Source organism: Drosophila takahashii, chromosome 3R, assembly GCF_030179915.1.
Source record: "Drosophila takahashii strain IR98-3 E-12201 chromosome 3R, DtakHiC1v2, whole genome shotgun sequence".
Lineage (NCBI taxonomy): Eukaryota > Metazoa > Arthropoda > Insecta > Diptera > Drosophilidae > Drosophila > Drosophila takahashii.
In genome coordinates this window covers 21,379,467-21,398,240 of record NC_091681.1, presented here as the reverse complement: position 1 = coordinate 21,398,240, position 18,774 = coordinate 21,379,467, and the positions used below count along the sequence as shown (strand labels likewise).

Below are 18,774 nucleotides of genomic sequence, written 5' to 3'. Positions count from 1 at the left end.
TCGTGCTTTATCGATAGCATCTCTTATCTCTTTTATTAAATATTTAATAAATTAAAACCAAAAACCATTAAAACGATTTATTTATATTACCTTAAACATTGTTTATTTTGACTAAACTTATGTATTTTGAAGACTGTAATTTACATGTAAAAACACTGACAAATTTACATTTACCTATGTATGTGTTTGATTAATCGATGTAACGGAATTTTAAAAAATATTCTTGTAAAATAATAATAAGAAATCTGAACATTTATTAGCATCTTGAGTCAAATTTGCCAACAACCCAGTAGCCGTGGCATTCCTGTTAATTCAAAAAAATATATGTTTTTTAGGTAATTATTTATTATTATATAGGCTAACGCTCAAAAAGCCGCTCAAAAAGATAATGGCGATAGATCCTGTCATCATGGACGTACACCTGAAAAGGACGCTGCGGCTTCTGTTGGCTTCTCTGGCCAGGATCCTTATAGTGTCGAAGTTCGTGGCGGAATCCGTGTGCACATTTCGGCATTTTAACCTGGAACGGAGTGCTCTGAATAATATTTGGCACTGTGGCTACTTGGCGGCCGGAGTCTATATAAGCCTTCTGGCGATCTCCCAATTAACTGCCTCCCTGCTAATCGTGGCCCTCAGGCGGAGATTCGTGGCCACTGGAATCCTGTGGCTGGCGGCCCACCTGCGAATGGCCGCCAATCCGACGCTGTGGAACCTGGACAGGTATATGGAGCTATGCGGACTGATCAGCGCCCTTCTGGTGATAATGCTGAAATCACATCGTCACTCCGTTGTCACTTTTCTGCTGATCACGTACCTCAATTGCACCTGGAACCTGGAAATTCAAATGTCTCCTCAAGCACATGCTGGAGCTAATAATGGTGGGCTTCCGGACGAAGATCTGCACCGGAGTGTTGATCCAACTGATGGCCATCTACTCCCTGGATACAAAAATGTGGAAACTTACGTACGTCGAAGATAACTCGCCAGCCTCCAGGGCACTAGAGTGCTTTAACTTCTGGCACAAGATATCGGTAGCCGGAGGACTGATCCTGATTGCCGTTTCCGGACAATATCACTATTGCACGTTTTAAACTGTCAATCCAGCCAAACCCCAGAAAAAATCAGAACAATGTCGCAAGGAACCGAGCCAGAAATAGATCCGGAATTAAAGAAACAGGCTCAGCCGACCTCTGGTAGTTTTCTTTGCCTTCACACTTCGCCGCCGCTGCACATAGCCCTCCATGGAATGTCGGCCCTCATCCACACCCGTTTATCCAAGACGGCCTTTGACCTTTGCTTGGAACTCTTGGAGGCTGGGGTCAATGTCCAAGCCTTGGCCGAGGTAATCCTGCACGTGCTCGATGTCAAGGAGAAAATTAAGGCAGCTACATACATATTTCCAGACGTCACAAAATTAAAACTTTCCTACAGACATGCCGATTAGTCTTATCACATCCGACCTGCTCAACTCAACCCTCAACCCTCGGGACATCAGCACCACGGAGAAATCCCTTATTCGATAAGCAATATCAGTTGATAAATAGGCAGTTGAATGGTTTATTTTTCAGCAGGTGTTCTTGTTTTATTTTTGGGTTATTGAATTGGTTTGTAAATAATGTGTTGCAGGCCCTGATCAAGTTTTAGTTTCTGCCGGGAGCTTTTTCATCCGGAAGATAATGGCTTTTATTTTCGTTTGCTGATATTATGACTTTCTTTCTCAAGTAGTTAAATGCTAGGAATTAAATTAATTACTACAACAAACAAAAAAAAAACAAACAAAAAATTATGTACATTAAACTTTCGACCATTCCTTCCCATCAAATGATTTTTTTTGCGAAAAACGTACAGAAAGGGAATCGCAAAGTTCAACTGAGTGCTAACGCACTGTCTGGCAAAGCACAATGTAAATCTTTCCTTAATATGAATATTTAGTATTGCGGTCTATGTACTGGAATTAGCAGGTAGGAAACCTATATGACATAATCTCACTTATTATGAGGTGAGGTGAGCAACACCTCCAATCTGCAGCTCAAAAAAATTTCAGCAGAGACATCGATCACGATTCTGATCCTTATCGAGAAATACATTCTCTGATAACCCATAAAAAGAGAGATATAGAAGTTCATTAGGTTTTATGGGTTATTATTTTTATTGTAAAAGAGCACGTCTTCTGTTTTCAGGTCCTTGTCGCCCCAGCCCCACAGTTCGTGGGAGCCGTCTCCTGTTCGCAGTACCCGTCTCTTGATTGTGTCGGGAGCCACCGATTTAAGATCGTAAGCCCAACCAATTGCGGCAAACATGTCTATAAAAGCTGTGGTTACATTTGGGGAGTAGCGACCCCACTCTGATGTCTTGTAGTCCCAAGGAAACGCATGATGGTAGTTGTGCCAGCCCTCGCCAAAGGTAAAGGCGGAAACATAGGCATTTTGAACGGGATTCATACTCCTGAAAAGGACAGAACGCATATTAATTAATTACTGAAAATAGTAAATCACTCAGTTCTTACTTGTCGTATGGGCGTCCTCCAAATTTGTGGGCCGCACTGTTGACCAACCAGGTCATATTGAGCTGAAAGCACCAGCGGAACATGGTGGCCACGAACCAGGAGCAAGCCAGCGACTCTTCCCAGCACACCATGGGTATTACAGTGGGCATAACGAAGCAGGCAAGTGGCATCAGCATAAAGTAGTGCCTATATCAATGAAATGTATTGTTATAAAGTTTTTATTCCCGTTACTTATGGAGTAAAAGGGTATATTGTATTCGTGCAAAAGTATGTAACAGCTAGAAGGAAGCGTTTCCGACCCCATAAAGTATATAAATTCTTGATCAGGGTTACTGCCGAGTCGATCTAGCCATGACCGTCTGTCTGTCTGTCTATATGAACGCTGAGATCTCGGAAACTACAAAAGCTAGAAGGTTGAGATTTCCCAAGCATATTCTTGGGCTTCCTACGCAGCGCAAGTTTATTTCAGCCGAGCGCCACGCCCCCTCTAACGCCCACAATCGCGCACTAACGATTTTAAAATGTGTCTGGCGCCCACACCTTTAAAGATTTCCGAGAAGTATAAATTTTTCAAATCGGACCATTCATTTAAAAGTTATACGCAATCAAAAAATGTTATATATTCATCTCCCTCGCACTCTCTTTAGCTGAGTGACGGGTATTAAATATTCGGGACACCAACCCGCTCGTTTTAACTTACTTTCGTTGGAACATCAAAATTGGATCGGCTCGAAGGTCAGACAGGTCCAGACTTTTACCCTTCTCCTTTACATCCGGATGCTTCTTACAGAGCAGCCAGCCCACGTGGGAGAAAAAGAAGCCCCTGGTGGCGTTGTGCGGATCGGCATCGGTCTCCGAGAATTTGTGATGCACTCGATGGTCACGGGCCCAGTGGAAGGCGGCATCCTGAAAGGCTATCGTGTTGAAGATGATCAAAATCAGGCGCATGGGCCACTTGGCCTTGTAGGTGCGGTGGGCCCAGAGACGATGAGCTCCGGCCGTAACGCCCAGCATGCCAATAATGTACAAGAAGGCAGCTTTAAAAAATCCATTAGTATAATAATTTTCTAGAAATCGAAGCTATGTACCTTGACTAACCGAATAGTGTAGTGGCTAATTTTGCCTTTGTAATAATGAGGTATAGGCCATATAAGGCAGCCAGATGAACGAATGCGAAAAGGGTTATATTGCGCCAGACCCAGGCTAACTTCCGATCCTCAGCCCGTTTGTGTTGAAATCTATCAGTAATCAAGTCTCCGTCGACAGTTTCCACATCCTCCTCAAAAAGGACACCCGTCTGCTCCGAGGATTCGAAGTTGGTGTGCATTTTCGGGTTTGGAGCCATGTTTTTACAATCCTGTTCTGCGCATTTAAAGTTACCACTTTCGAACCGTAATGTTTGGAAGAAATGCAAGGACCAACCGACCTTACTTAAATTTTGCACTCCGAGCTAAGCAATCGTTTTTCTACAACTGATGCAGGAAATGCAATAGCTTAAGCATTTAAAGCAACCCACACGATTTGAATTTGAGAATTCCACTGCTTAGAAGCATATTTCTAACCCCACACAAATCTTTTATATACCTAGTATTAACCCTAGATCAACGACTTTATAATTAGCTTAGTATGCAACTGTATGAAATCGTACTTTATGATAAAGCGGAAGCAATTTGCGCAGCGCTTTCATACATATATGTATGTAAGCAACTCAGCAAACAGAAATCAAAACTTAATTTAAAAACCTTAGAGAGAACCTTAGTTTTCTTGTCCATTTGTTAATGGTAAAGTAGGGAAAACCTTGAAATCTTATGGGAAATTTAACAAGCGGACGAGAAAGCGCCCCTTAAACAGGCAAAATATGTAACAAAAATGGTTTAGTCAATACTAGGCCATTACCATTAGTTTTAGCGAAATTCAAATTGACATTTTACAGGTAAAGGGTATTAATTAGTGCCTGCCGAACCTACACTAGCCCAGGCGAATAATGAATTATAAAAACTGCGAACAATTAAGACCTTATTAGCACTGTGGATTCATGACAATAAAAGATAATTGCCAGATATTGTTAGAGATTAAACGTTAAATTTCAAAGTTTTAAGACCAAGACTATAAAGACTTATTTTGCCCAGACACATTAGACTCGACTTGAGTTCTCCATAAAAAATCATTTCGTATTGACAATTCAATTTTGTAGGCAACTGGATTAAAGTACAAGGCTTAGAACTAACAGATAAAAGCGATTAATTCGTTCTGATTACAGTTATGTATTTCAATAAGTTAGCAAAGTCGAATGAATCAGTTTGGAACTGCTTATGAGTGTTATTTACAAAATTAAATTAAATGATTTGGAACAGTTAATTTTGTTTTTGGATAAGGCATCACTACTTTTCCTTTGGCTTATCTTTAGGATCTGTACTGTCCGCGCTCTCAGCAGGCTTTTCCTCCGCCTTCTTGGACTTTTTCTGCGACTTTTCGGCCTGCTTTTGCTTTTCGGCCTCGGCGAGGGCAGCCTCCTGTTCCTGCTTCAGTTTCTCCTTTTGCGCAGCAGCCTCAGCCACTTCCTCATCATCCCAATCGGCCATGGAGCGGTCCCGCTTTAGCCACGAGTGCGTGGTGTCCGGCTTAAAGGCTGTGGGGAATACGTAAGAGTAAGTCAAGTAAACATTTAATTAAACTGAAGCAACTTACTCTGGTTAAACCACTTGATGCCGTTCTGCATGTCCTCGATGATCTCTCGGGAGGTGAACATCACCTCGTTCTGCACCGCCTGATGGAAAGTGGAGGTCTCGAAGGTGCTCGAGTAGACGGAGTTGCGATCGTGGATGAGCGCACGTTGCGGGAACTTGGCCAGGCAGGTGGCCAGCTCCAGGGCGTTGCCCAGTGCAGTGCCCGTGGGCACTATCCGGTTGACCAGGCCAATGTCGTGGGCCTCCTGGGAGCCCACCGGACGTCCGGTGAGTATTAGATCTAGAGCGCGGGACAGACCAATCATGGCCGGCAGGCGAATAGTGCCAGCATCGAGCATTGGCACGCCAAAGCGGCGATTGAAGAATCCCAGTACGGCGGACTCCTCCATGACGCGCAGGTCGCACATCAAGGCCAGTTCCAGACCGTTGGCTATGCAGTAGCCATTGATGCCGCACACGACGGGCTTTTTGATCTGGCGCCGCGTGGGTCCCACCGAGCCCTCCGGTCGCATCAGGATGTCCACGCTGATCTCCTCCTTCTCGTCGGTGCTGATCTCGAGGATGTCGAAGCCGGAGCAGAAGGATCCGCCCACGCCGTAGAGCACGGCCACCGGCGAGGTGTCGTCCGCCTCGAAATTGGCGAAGGCGTCGCAAAGTTGCGAGGCTGTGAGCGAGTCGATGGCATTGCGCTGCTGCGGACGATTGATGCCGATCAGGGTGATGTTCTTGTCCTTCTCCACCAGGATATTCTTGGGAGGTGCCGCATCCGCTTCCTGGGCCGCAGGATCTGGAGAAGTCACGGTTACTGTGCATATTCCCACATTATGTCACCGGCTTTTCCGGCAAACTTACCTTTATGCAGCGCCTTTGTCGAGGAGAATGGGCGGTAGGCTGTGGTGAAACGTGCTTGCTGACCCACCTGCTGGGCCACCAGTCTGCCAAATTTGCGCAACATTGTCTATTGTAAAATAGCAATCAATTGTCCGCCAGAAATTATAAAACAAGCGGAATGCTTACCGGAAAATTAAATATTCGTCAAGTTTCGTAAAAACAATTCAATGGTAATTGTGTTGCAGGGTTGCCACCGAACGATTGGTAGTGTTGCCTTCTAGCTTGTTTCCGCCATATCCAGCTATTTTAAAGCTATTTCGTTTGGCACAAGGAATAAGGTATTGTATTCTTTCAAATGATAAATAAATAATTAATATTAAAATATGTTTTCTTCTAGTTAAACTGTATATTTTTTTAGCTCGAAAGAAAAACAAAAAATTATTATTTTAAGTACTTCTTCTAGCTAAACTGTATATTTTTTTAGCTTGAAAGAGAAAAAAGAATTAATATTTTAAGTACCCAAAAATTAACTTGAAACAATTTCTAGCCAGATTTTATTAATAATAAATGTGACATTTGCCAATTAGTGGCAACACTGATTGGCTAATGGCGTTCAGGTGCTTCCAAAAGGCGTTAGTGCGTTTTGCTGGCGTCTCCTTAAATTATTGCAAAAAATTGGCTTTGAACAACTGAAAAAGGTTTAAATCACTTGAAATAAATAATGGGTGTAGAAATGGAAACTAACGAGACGGGCGTGGAGCTCACGGAGGCGGAGAACGAGCTGTATGACAGACAAATCCGTCTCTGGGGACTGGAATCCCAAAAGCGGTAAGTGCCGAAAAGCCGGCTTTTTGCAATGGCGCTGCAATAAACTTTGTGAATTTCAGCCTGCGCACGGCCAGAATCCTGATCGCCGGGCTGAATGGCCTGGGTGCCGAGATAACCAAGAACATTATCCTGTCCGGAGTTAACTCCGTTAAGCTATTAGACGATAAACCAGTCACCGAGGCGGACTTTTGCTCGCAGTTCCTGGCCGCACGTGAGTCCCTGAACAGCAACCGCGCCGAGGCTTCCTTGGTGCGGGCGCGTGCTCTCAATCCCATGGTGGACATCTCAGCCGACAAGGAACCCCTGAAGGAGAAGACCTCCGAGTTCTTCGGCCAGTTCGACGTCGTGGTGGTCAATGGCGAGTCCAACGAGGAGCTGCTGCGCATCGACACCATTTGCCGGGAGCTGGGCGTCAAGTTTATAGCCACCGATGTCTGGGGCACGTTTGGATTCTACTTTGCCAGCCTCCAGAAACACAGCTATGTCGAGTATGCTTACAGTCCTAAGTCTATTAAGAAAATATAATTATAACTAATCATTTCCAGGGATGTGATCAAACACAAGCTCGTTTCCAATCCGGACAAGAAAAAGAAGTATGAAACCGTGTCCATTCCCACACAGCGCGAACTGGATTATCCCGGCTACTCAGCCTGGCTTGATTTCGATGTTTCGGCGCCAAGTTATTCGCGCACACTGAAACGCAACGGACCGGGCGTTTTGCTGCTGAGTGTTCTGCAAAAGTTCCGGACCACCCAGCAGCGCGATCCAAGCTACAAGACCAGAGAGGCGGACCTGGAGCTGCTCCGCGGCATTCGCGACGAACTGTTGCCGAACTCGGGCTTGGGTGACGAAGCTTTGGGCCTGATCTTTGCGCAGATCTCTCCAGCCGTGGCCGTAGTTGGCGGCGTCGTGGCCCAAGAAGTTATCAAGGTGGTTACCAAAATGGAAGCGCCGCACCGTAATCTCTTCGTATTCGACCCCGAGACTTGTGCAGGATACATCGAGACCATCGAAGCAAAGTAAACCACTCCACCAAGATCCTCTATTAAATATCTGAACTTCAACTAACACCAAGTTGTAAATTTTATTTCTCTTTAATGTCCCGTACTTATCAAAAAAGCTTAGCTTGGGTAAATCTTAGCGGGGCGTTTAACGTTTAAGGGATGCTGGCCAAGTAGTCCTTGATTGAGGCGGGATCCAGACGCTGGAATCCGTTCTGATCGCAGATTCCGATCTCAATGTTGTCGGCAGTCATTTTTCCCTCGAAACCCTCTTTTAAAGTGAGAATGGCGGTGTGGACAGCGTCGTCCAGCTCCAGATCTTCGCTGTAGCTGCAGTTGAAATATATAATTTGTAATTACAGACTACTTAGAGCACTTGATCAGTACTAACCGCTTCTCCAGGAAGGTTTTGCCGTTGACTGCGTTCTTGCCCATGGCGGTGGCCTTCCAGGCGAAGTAGGCACCCGAGGGATCTGATTGGTAGAGATACGGACGACCATTGTCCCAGCCGCAGATCAGTAGAGAAACGCCGAAAGGACGGACGCCACTGGAGGAGCAATTCGGTTAGTATGGGAACTTGTAGAGCAGATGCAGCATGCTTACCCAGACTGCGTGTACTCCTGCATGAGCGTGGCCACGCGCTGCACCAGCTGCGACACCGGAATCGGCTCCTTGTAGGTCAGGAAGTAGGTCTGGGCGATCTTGCGGGCCTGCTTGACCAGCAGACGGTAGTCCGGACCCATTCCCGAGTAGACCATGCCGATGTGCTTGTAGATCATCTCCACGCGATGCACGCTGTGCTCCTCGTAGAGCGGCGACTTGTGTTTGTTCTCTGTGGCAATGACGACGCCGTTGGAAGCTGCATCCAAATGGGGAGGGTTAACTGAATGCACAAGCGAGATTATATTGGATACTTACCCATGATGCCCACGGATGGAGCTCCGCCGGACACGGCCGCCAATGCATACTCCAGTTGGACGAGTTTTCCGGAAGGACTGCAAAAAAACCGAAAGTTGTACTTATTGCCCAGTCATGGCGGCTGGTTAAGTTCCCCGAGGGGGAAATCAACCGTTTCTTAGCGGCCATCTCGTTTTTCTCACCTGAACGTGGTCAACGAAAAGCTGTAGCGTTCGGTAGCCATATTTCCTGGGCCTCAGCAGCAGTAATTTGATGTGTAAAATAAAAAAGCCGACTTACTTTGCACAGAAACAAAAATGACACAGCAATTGGCGCAGTTCGCAGTGTGACCGCAGGCGGAATGCCAAAAGAGGCATATTCGGTCTCTGCATATTTGGTCACGCTCTTCTGATTTTATAACATAATGTTCCCACTAAAAGAATGAAAGAAATTTTTAAAAAATAATGTAACTTTTATTAATAAATAATGAATTAACTGTCTTGCAAAATACTGATTAAATTGTCATGGTCAAGCACTCATGCTGGCATCAGTGACAAATTTATCAACAAACAAGAGAAAGAGTCGCCAAACGACTGCTTAAATTCCATTATTTGCTTAAGACTTTTTAATAAATTTGAAAAATTTCTTCTACATTTCAATAGGTATTATTCAGCACAATAAAAATTGCACTTTTCAGAAATCTTTAAAGATGTAGGCGCCAGACACATTTTAATGTCCTTTTTGTAGGCGTTGCGCCCGGATGAGCTATCCCTGTAATCTCATCCTTTATCCTGAATTTAAGCTCGAGGTTATTTTGAAAAACCTTTTAAAGTTATCATTCAACACAAAATATTGCATCAGATTGTATATAAAAATTCAAACATGTTGGGAAAAGTTCTTTGTCTTCACGCATTGTGTCAACTTCGTCTTTTCCAGAGATTTCAACCGATTTTTTAAAAATAGGTATTTCCAACTTATTTATAAAATTTACAGAAACAATAATTATCAATGCGTTAATCGACTTGATTTTAAAATATTTTTTATTTCTCATGGGTTTTTAAGTGTTGTTTTAGAGGTGTAGATTGGGAAAAACTCTTTGAGCATTGGGGACACTTATACGGTCGTTCTCCTGTGTGAATCCTAATGTGTACTTTTAGGCAAGATTGGACTTTAAATGCCCTTGAGCAGTAGGCGCACTTAAACGGCCGTTCTCCTGTGTGTACGCGCAGGTGTGCCTCAAGCTTTGGCTTCGTATAAAAGTTTTTTGAGCACTGGGTACACTCAAACGGTCGATTACCCGTATGAACCCGCATGTGTATTCGAAGAGAATCGTTTCTCGTAAACGTTTTTGGGCATTCAGTACACTTAAATTGTCGCTCCGTAGCGTGGACTGCCAAGTGTATCTTTAAGTGTGTCTTATTTCTAAAACTTTTTGGACACTCGGTGCACTCAAACGGTCTTTTAATTGCATGTGTTGTTAGAATGTGTGTTTTAAGGGACCCATTGCTAACAAAGGTCGCTGAGCATTCAGGACAACTGAACGTTCGTTCCTCTGGGTGGAGCAGCTGGTGAAGCCTCAAATTTCCACAGCTTTCAAAAGTTTCTAAGCAGATCTCACACTTAAAGACTTTTCCAACATGCGTTCGCAAGTGATCCAGAAGATGTCTGCTTTGTGTGAAATCCTTGGAGCAATGGGTACACTTAAACGGTCGTTCTCCAGTGTGAACACGCATGTGATCCTGAAGATGCGCCTTTTTAGTATAGTTTTTTGGGCACTGGGTGCACTGGAAGGGTCGCTCTTCGGAGTGCGTTCGCATGTGTTCCCGAAGATTTGAATTCCTCACAAAAGTCGCTGAGCATTCAGTGCACTCAAAAGGCCGTTCTCCAGTGTGGGTCGCCAAGTGAAATTTTAAGCCTGACTTCCGAGCAAAAGTTTTTGGGCAGTATGTACATTTCAAATGATTTCCTAAATGCTTTCGCATGTGAGAACGACAATTTGAACTACGTTTAAATTCCATTGAGCAGTGGGGACATTTGAAGGGTCTTTCCCCCGTGTGTGTAAGCAAGTGCTCCTGAAGATGTAATTTACGTTTGAAGCTTTTCGAGCAGTGAGTACAGTTAAAGAGTCGCTCATGTGATTGTATGTGTTCTTGAAGAGTTCCATTGGTAGCGAAATCCTTTGAGCAGACGGCGCACTTGAACGGTCGGTCTTCGGCGTGAATTAGCATGTGGCGTTGAAGACTTTTTTTCAAAGTAAATGTCTTCAGACATTGGGAGCATTTATGGGGACTGATATTTGCACCATCCTTACATTCAGGCTCACAATATTCATCACTTCCATAATCTTCCTCGATCTTCACTTGACTTTCGGACTGATTGTCGTGGTCTGAAAAAGGACTGGAACTGTGTTCCTCCTCGAAAGCGTCTTCAGCAAGTGGTTCGTTCTTCACCTGGCACAGGTCTGGTTCAGGTTCCTCCTTAATTGGACAATCTTCGTCTTCGTCCTTCACTTGTACTTCACACTGAAAGTTAACAAGATTCTCCTCATTGGAATTATTTTTGAACTGACTATATAACAGGGTGCTCCTTTCGTAGGTGTTCTTTATATTGAATGCATTTTGCGCATCCTGCAGGCAGGGAGTACAAATGGTTTGGGAAAGTCGATCCCCTTTCTCAAGCTTAAAGCCGGTGCACTCAGAAATCATATCGGAAATGGAGATTCCAGCTTCATGTGTCCCTTCAAAAATATTGACCATGTTCGGATGGCTCTCCAGGCAAACACGACATACTGACGAGTCCATCTCTCTGTAATTGAGTACAAATGTGTCAGGTATCCACTGCAATTGTATCTTACTTACGGATACAAATTAGATTAATTAAACAAATCAGATGTTTACTTCCTGGACGTTGCATTAGAGATGTGTGGACTAACACTATCGGCTACTGTAGCGATAGGCAGCCGCACAGTGGCTTTTAAAGTTTATTCCAAATTATACTTTTTTGTCGTCTTTTTTAATATTAAGCATATTTTCGGTAAAATCCACCAAATTATGACTAAAATTTCTAAACAAGAAAGGAAGCTAACTTCGGCCAGCCGAAGCTTATATACCCTTGCAGATAAAGTAATGCTCACTCGGTGCAGTTCCAGGGATTCCAGATTTAGCGTTTCTATTTAAATTTTCTTTTTAAGTAGTCAAGAATCAAAACGCCTACTTCCTACAAAGTTACAATTTGTATTTGTTTGAATATTCCTATGGAAGCCTTAAGATATAGTGGTCCGATCCGGCTCGCTCCGACATATGTACTACCTGCAATAGAAAGAAGACTTTCCGGAAAGTTTCATCGCGATAGCTTTAAAACTGAGAGACTAGTTCGCATAGAAACGGACAGACGGACAGACAGACAGACGGACATGGCTAGATAGACTCGGCTATTGGTGCTGATCAAGAATATATATACTTTATGTGGTCGGAAACGTCTCCTTCACGTCTCCTTAATTTTCAACAGCCTGCCTACTCTTTTCTTAGTCAGGACCTATAATATATGGACGATTTTATACGGATATTTGACCAAAAAATAAACATTAAAGGCCACTGTGCGGCTGCCTATCGATAGCGTAGCCGATAGTGTTAATCCACACATCTCTAGTGCAACGTCCAGGAAGTAAACATCTGATTTGTTTAATTAATCTAAATTGTATTCGTAAGAAAGATACAATTGCAGTGGATACCTGACACATTTGTACTCAATTACAGAGAGATGGACACGTCAGTATGTCGTGTTTGCCTGGAGAGCCATCCGAACATGGTCAATATTTTTGAAGGGACACATGAAGCTGGAATCTCCATTTCCGATATGATTTCTGAGTGCACCGGCTTTAAGCTTGAGAAAGGGGATCGACTTTCCCAAACCATTTGTACTTCCTGCCTGCAGGATGCGCAAAATGCATTCAATATAAAGAACACCTACGAAAGGAGCAGCTTGTTGTACAGCCAGCTAAAAAATAATTCCAATGAGGAGAATCTTGTTAACTTTCAGTGTGAAGTACAAGTGAAGGAAGAAGACGAAGATTGTCCAATCAAAGAGGAACCTGAACCAGACCTGTGCCAGGTGAAGAACGAACCTCTTGATGAAGACGCATTCGAGGAGGAACACAGTGCTAGTCCTTTTTCAGACTACGACAATCAGTCCGAAGGTCAAGTGAAGATCGAGGAAGATGAAGATTATGGAAATGATGAATATTGTGAGCCTGAATCTAAGGATGGGGAAAATAACAAACCCCATAAATGCTCCCAATGCCTTAAGACTTTTACAACGAAAACCAATCTTAAGCGCCACATGCTAATTCACGCAGAGGATCGACCGTTCAAGTGCACCCTCTGTTCAAAGGATTTCCCCACCAATGGAACTCTTCAAGAACACATAAAATCACATGAGCGACTCTTCAAGTGTACTTACTGCTCTAAGGGCTTCAAACGTAAATTACATCTTCAGGACCACTTGCGTATACACACAGGAGAAAGACCCTTCAAGTGTTCCCACTGCTCAAACGATTATAAAAATAGTGCACAACTTTACCGTCACATGCAACTGCATTTGGGAAATCACTTGAAGTGTCCCTACTGCCCGAAAACTTTTGGACGGAAATCATACTTGGATTTTCACTTGGCAATTCATACAGGAGAACGTCCGTTCAAGTGCACTGAATGCTCGGCGACTTTTGTGAAAAATGCCAATTTTCGGGATCACATGCGAACGCACACGGGAGAGCGACCTTTCCAGTGCACCCAGTGCCCAAAGAGCTATACTAAAAAGTCAAATCTTCAGAATCATTTGCGTTTTCACACTGGAGAACGACCCTTTAAGTGTACTCGTTGCCCACAGGATTTCACACAAAACAAATATCTTCAGGATCACTTGCAATGTCATGTTGGAGAAGTCTTCGAATGTGACATCTGCTTAGAAACTTTTGAAAGCAGTTCCGATTTAAGGCTTCACTTGTTAGTCCACCCAGAGGAACGACCGTTCAGTTGTGCTGAATGCTCAGCGACTTTTGTTAGCAATGGGTCTCTTGAAACACACATGCTTACACACGTAATAAAAGGTGCTTTTGAGTGCACCGAGTGCCCGAAGAGTTTTAAAAATAAGACACACTTAAAGATTCACTCGGCAGTCCACGCTACGGAGCGACAATTTAAGTGCAATGAATGCCCAAAAACTTTTACGAGAAGCGATTCTCTTCGAACACACATGCGGATCCACACGGGTAAACGACCGTTTGAGTGTACCCAGTGCTCAAAAACTTTTTATACAAAGGCTTTTCTCGAGAACCACTTGCGCGTACACTCAGGAGAACGGCCCTTTAAGTGCACCCACTGCTCAAAGGGCTTTAAAAATCAAGGAAATCTTCAGGTACACATTCGAATTCACACAGGCGAGCGACCGTATAGCTGTTCCCACTGCTCTAAGAGTTTTAACCAGGGTTCAACTCTAAAGAGCCACTTAAAAACCCATAAGGAACTTAATTTGTAATAAGTAAAAATATAAAAAAGTTAAAGAACCAAATGTTGTATGAAGATTTTCACTTTCTAGGCTTTTTTTGTTAAACTTCCATTGTTTAAAAGGGAAATGCAAGTAAGCCGTGAAACACGAGCGGATTTATTATTTATATTATATTTATAAATTTTATAATAAAGCTAAAAAATGAAATGATAACATTATTTATTTATTAAAAAGCTAAACATTATTTTAGTACTTTTGAATTAAGGCGCCATCATTCTTCCTCTTCAGTTAACTTATCGGTGGCACCCACCTGACATTCTAAAAATACCGACGTTTTGGTATATTTAGATTAGTACAACTGGTATAGGAAGTATTTTTGATTGTCAACTCAGCGGTCACACTGCTCTCAACCCTAAATAATAAAAAATAGAACGCTCCGGCGTCGCGAAAACAATCAAAAATTCATCCTCACAGGAATATGGTTCGTGGAGCTCTCCGAGGTGGACGCCCCATGCGCGGGGGCATTCGTCCGCCGTTCAAGAAGACCTTTGTGCCCCGCCACCCGTTCGACTTGACCCTGGCCGAGGTCTTCTTCCCCAAAGTTCCGCTCGCCGGTGCCGTTGACGATTCGGCTCTCACCGCGGTAAATCAATAAACGCACATGCGTTGCCTTGCCTCGCCGGCTACAATTCGATCTCGATTTGCTTTGCAGGCCCTGCTGAAGCGCAACCAGGACTTGAGTCCCACGCCCAGCGAGCAGACGGCCATCGGGAATCTGGTGACCAAGGTGCAGGCTGTGCTGGACAATCTGGTGGTGGCTCCCGGCGATCTGACCACTTGTGTAAGTACAATTAGGGTATTCAATTGCGTTGCAAACGTTTGTAAAACGTTTGTAAAAGTGTAAGCAGTTCCAACAACAATTTCCATTCCTTTGTATAGAAATCTGTTGTACTTGTGTAGAAATAATGGTTTAAAATATAGGTTTTAAATACTAAAAAAAATACTAAAATGTCAACCCAAAAGCCGATTGACGCTTAAGAATTCGCGTATAAATTTTGTTGCTCTACTTTTGGCGACCAATGTTTTTTTTCTTGGTAAATGGTATTGTTAAACGATACAGATGCATCTATGTGCCAAAGAATTCGCGGCTTTATTTTCGGTATTTGTGATATTTAACTGAGGGTTTAGATAAGATGACATTCTTGACCAAGAAATTGGCCACCCAATCAACTAAAGAACTCGCGACCTAACCAAATTTTTAGTGAAACCAAATAAGAATGACCAAGAAGTCGCGTACCTCTCACATAAAGTAAAAAGGGGGACATTTTTTTGTACATATGTCAGTTTAATTTTAGGCAAAGCCTGCCTTGCATTTCTTTTTTTAGTTAACTTATGTTTGTACGTCAATATCTTGCAACGATTTTTGAAAAACATGTCGTTGACAATTTTCGTCTGGCATACTTACAAATTTTACACTTTTGCAACGCAATTGAATACCCTAAATATAGTACTTAACCCACTATATAGCATATATATATATCATATCGTTTTATCAATCGACAGCAACTGGAGGAGGTGCGTCAGGTGGGCTCGTTCAAGAAGGGCACCATCCTCACCGGCAACAATGTGGCCGATGTGGTGGTCATCCTGAAGACTCTGCCCACCAAGGAGTCGGTCGACGCCCTGGCCAAGAAGGTGGAGGCTGACCTGAAGGCCAGCATGAAGACCGAGGTGCTGACCAAGGGCGACCAGCACACCGTGCAGATTCACGAGCGCGGCTTCGACATCGCCAACGTCCATGCCAAGGTGCGGATTCTGATCGCCACCTTGCCGCAGAATTTGCGCAAGTTGGAGCCGGAGATCCACCTGGATCACAAGCTGATGCAGAGCCATCTGGCCGCCATTCGGCACACGCGTTGGTTCGAGGAGAACGCCCACCACTCCTCGATCAAGGTGCTCATTCGCATACTCAAGGATCTCACCAGGCGCTTCGACGCCTTCGCGCCGTTGTCGGCCTGGATGCTGGACCTCATCGCCCACCTGGCCATCATGAACAACCCGTCGCGTCAGGCGCTGCCCATCAACCTGGCCTTCCGTCGCGTCTTTCAGCTCCTCTCCGCCGGACTCTTTCTGCCCGGCTCGGCTGGCATCACGGATCCCACCGAACCTGGTCACATCCGTGTGCACACCGCCATGACGCTGGAGCAGCAGGATGTCTGCTGCTACACCTCGCAGACGCTGCTCCGTGTGCTCGCCCACGGCGGCTACAAACACATCCTGGGACTGGAGGGCAACACCAGCATTGTGCGCGAAATGTCCGTCTGGAACGGAGTGTGCGTTTCGCCTTTGAGCGCTGTCTACGAGAAGCCGACGGACAAGAAGGAGGGCGACCTCGAGGAGGACATCGAGATGATCGAGAACGAGAACGAGGAGGAGGGCAGCGACGATGGAGCCGAGTAAATCAGCGCAGGCTACTAATTTACAATTGTATTTCATATTCCACATTTCGTATTTTCTGAACTTATAACTTGATTATACTACTCCCTACTATGGGTTCATCTTCACCAATATTCTGTGCTATTTCCTGGCCCATTAAATCCAAGTATTCCTCCGCTGTGAGGCCGCTGGGTTCACTAACTTTAATGGCCATGTCTCTTATCTGCAGTTTGTGGCCTTTTTCTAGACTCCTGGCTGCCACAATTGATTTGCCCAGTTTGTTTCGGCAGGGCAACTCGCAAGGCAAAATGGTTTTGTACTCAACATGTTGAAGAGCGTCCTCCAGTTCCTGACCGCCATTTAGTTTTTGCAATATTTCATTGGGAGTTAAGGCAACTGCCGAGAGTTCAAAATGATTAATTCCTGTAATTAGAGCCTTCAACTCTTGCGGTTCCAGGGAGCATCGATGGTCGGAGCCCTTCTGACTCTTGTCCAGCGTGAAATGGCGCTCCACTATGCGTGCTCCGAGTAAAACTGCGGCCTGACTTATGACCACTCCGAGCTCATGACCCGAATAACCAATTGCCACACTGGGAAAGCGCTTTTTAAACATGGAAATCAACTGCAAGTTGCAATCTTTGGGGGCAGTTGGGTATGATGAAACACAGTGCATCAGACCGTAGTTCTGTTTTCCAGACTCGGCCATAGTTTGCACAATCCTCTCCACAGTTTCCATGGTCTGCATTCCGGTGGAGATCACCAATGGCAATTCCAAGCTGGCTGCCTTTTTAAGCAGCGGAAAGTTGTTGGCATCTCCGGAGCCAATTTTAATGAAAGGAACATTTAGATCGACCAGAAATTGCAACGAAATCTAAAATTAAAAAATTTGTAGTAATTTTTAATTTTTTATTTTGGGTGTAACAGAATTTTGAAATAAAAATTGGTATAAGTAATATAATTTTATAATAGGTATGTTTTTTAGAAAACCATAATATCAAAAATATACCAAACTGTAATTTCATTTTGAAATTATATCAGGTCAAACAATCTTATAAATTAATCATGCATGTATTATCTTATAGGAAAAAGCATATATGCTTTGAAGAAAAAATATTTGAAAATTATCTTATTAGAACATCGAAACGGCCTTTTCTACGTAAAACTTTTAAGGAAAAATATTAGGAAAAATAACTGTTAGCGGGCTAAAGAGCGGGTTAAAATTTCTATTAAAAAACCGACCACCAATTAAGATCAATTGAATTTGTGGATACTACCTCATCCATAGCGGAAGCTGTAAAGTCCACATTAATTTGCCTACTGTAGGCCTGCAGTTCGAGGTACTGATCCTTGGAGAACTCCAGGTACTCCTTGTGCTCCCCGTAGGTTTTTCCCCAGGCGTGTTCGCTTTTATATTCGCGATCTAGAGCGGATCGCGTAAACTTTGTAGCCAAATCGGATTTTTGAAACTTTACACAATGGCAGCCGGCTTTCTTGGCCTCGGAAATCATCTTTTTGGCTGTCTCCAGGCAGCCTTGGTGGTTTTGACCAATTTCCGCAATAATATAGACGGCATTAGCCACTTTTCGGCTTAAAATATCGGTCAAAAGCATTTTTTATAATTTCGAACCCGCCTAATTTAACAGTTAATTAAATGATAGACGGGCGTAGGCAGGGAAAGTTATCGAATAGTAAATCGATAGGAATCAATAGGAAATAAATAAGTTTACATTGTAAAATGAATATCTTCATTTGTAATTAGTTAGTTTATTAATTAATTAGTTTATAAGGAAAATTCTAGCACCTCTGTTTTAAAATCTAAATTTCCATTCGATTTACGCTAAAAGCCCTTCTATAAAATAAATAATATAAATTATAATAGATAAGAAATAACAAAATAGCAGTCCTCCCTGAGAGCCGATAAACTAACCGATTGCCCGCCAAAAGTCCTTGCAGGAGGCGCCAAAATGAATAATCGACTAGACAAGATGGCGTCTTCGCTCTGGCCACATATTCTTTTTCCGTCGATGTGGCCACCCCTCCCAGGTGCACACTCGCTATCCCTCTCCCACACACGCAACACCGCACG

At 43.7% G+C, this 18,774-nt stretch overlaps 9 protein-coding genes across 10 annotated transcripts; 5 read left to right on the top strand and 4 right to left on the bottom strand.

Moving 5' to 3' along the window:
* Positions 1–282: 282 nt before the first annotated feature.
* Positions 283–984, top strand: LOC108059543 (surfeit locus protein 4 homolog). Its single transcript, XM_070217687.1, has one exon. It carries the CDS (start codon positions 389–391, stop codon positions 977–979), a length of 591 nt encoding a protein of 196 aa, XP_070073788.1. The 5' UTR covers positions 283–388; the 3' UTR covers positions 980–984.
* A 145-nt stretch (positions 985–1,129) lies between these two features.
* On the top strand, positions 1,130–1,543 carry LOC123003042 (uncharacterized). The gene has a single exon (XM_044394256.2). The coding sequence runs from the start codon at positions 1,130–1,132 to the stop codon at positions 1,442–1,444; it is 315 nt and encodes a 104-aa protein (XP_044250191.1). The 3' UTR covers positions 1,445–1,543.
* A 582-nt stretch (positions 1,544–2,125) lies between these two features.
* Desat2 (Desaturase 2) lies at positions 2,126–4,554 on the bottom strand. Its single transcript, XM_017144898.3, has 5 exons — positions 4,522–4,554; positions 3,605–3,978; positions 3,207–3,543; positions 2,507–2,692; positions 2,126–2,445 (listed from the first exon to the last, which is right to left on the bottom strand). Exons 2-5 carry the CDS (start codon positions 3,849–3,851, stop codon positions 2,133–2,135), a joined length of 1,083 nt encoding a protein of 360 aa, XP_017000387.2. The 5' UTR covers positions 3,852–3,978; positions 4,522–4,554; the 3' UTR covers positions 2,126–2,132.
* Positions 4,555–4,750: 196 nt separating this feature from the next.
* Srlp (Spliceosome-ribosome linker protein) lies at positions 4,751–6,359 on the bottom strand. Its single transcript, XM_017144897.3, has 4 exons — positions 6,211–6,359; positions 6,046–6,151; positions 5,195–5,980; positions 4,751–5,135 (listed from the first exon to the last, which is right to left on the bottom strand). Exons 2-4 carry the CDS (start codon positions 6,146–6,148, stop codon positions 4,888–4,890), a joined length of 1,137 nt encoding a protein of 378 aa, XP_017000386.2. The 5' UTR covers positions 6,149–6,151; positions 6,211–6,359; the 3' UTR covers positions 4,751–4,887.
* A 318-nt stretch (positions 6,360–6,677) lies between these two features.
* On the top strand, positions 6,678–7,922 carry Aos1 (activator of SUMO 1). The gene is made up of 3 exons (XM_017144899.3): positions 6,678–6,852; positions 6,912–7,340; positions 7,398–7,922. Exons 1-3 carry the CDS (start codon positions 6,746–6,748, stop codon positions 7,873–7,875), a joined length of 1,014 nt encoding a protein of 337 aa, XP_017000388.2. The 5' UTR covers positions 6,678–6,745; the 3' UTR covers positions 7,876–7,922.
* Prosalpha2 (proteasome alpha2 subunit) lies at positions 7,912–9,111 on the bottom strand. Its single transcript, XM_017144900.3, has 5 exons — positions 8,954–9,111; positions 8,772–8,848; positions 8,457–8,712; positions 8,245–8,400; positions 7,912–8,183 (listed from the first exon to the last, which is right to left on the bottom strand). The coding sequence occupies exons 1-5, from the start codon at positions 8,992–8,994 to the stop codon at positions 8,009–8,011; spliced, it is 705 nt and encodes a 234-aa protein (XP_017000389.1). The 5' UTR covers positions 8,995–9,111; the 3' UTR covers positions 7,912–8,008.
* A 3,295-nt stretch (positions 9,112–12,406) lies between these two features.
* On the top strand, positions 12,407–14,297 carry LOC108059524 (oocyte zinc finger protein XlCOF6). 2 transcript variants are annotated; one of them, XM_017144856.3, is made up of 2 exons: positions 12,407–12,446; positions 12,506–14,297. In XM_017144856.3, the coding sequence occupies exon 2, from the start codon at positions 12,510–12,512 to the stop codon at positions 14,280–14,282; it is 1,773 nt and encodes a 590-aa protein (XP_017000345.3). In that variant the 5' UTR covers positions 12,407–12,446; positions 12,506–12,509; the 3' UTR covers positions 14,283–14,297. The 2 variants fall into 2 exon arrangements, with proteins under 2 accessions (XP_017000345.3, XP_070073756.1); XM_070217655.1 differs by having other exon boundaries at positions 12,437–12,452.
* Positions 14,298–14,636: 339 nt separating this feature from the next.
* LOC108059589 (interleukin enhancer-binding factor 2 homolog) lies at positions 14,637–16,895 on the top strand. Its single transcript, XM_017144939.3, has 3 exons — positions 14,637–14,895; positions 14,965–15,093; positions 15,816–16,895. Exons 1-3 carry the CDS (start codon positions 14,731–14,733, stop codon positions 16,710–16,712), a joined length of 1,191 nt encoding a protein of 396 aa, XP_017000428.1. The 5' UTR covers positions 14,637–14,730; the 3' UTR covers positions 16,713–16,895.
* On the bottom strand, positions 16,774–18,355 carry NANS (N-acetylneuraminic acid synthase). Its single transcript, XM_017144940.3, has 2 exons — positions 17,963–18,355; positions 16,774–17,559 (listed from the first exon to the last, which is right to left on the bottom strand). Exons 1-2 carry the CDS (start codon positions 18,296–18,298, stop codon positions 16,774–16,776), a joined length of 1,122 nt encoding a protein of 373 aa, XP_017000429.3. The 5' UTR covers positions 18,299–18,355.
* Positions 18,356–18,774: the final 419 nt, after the last annotated feature.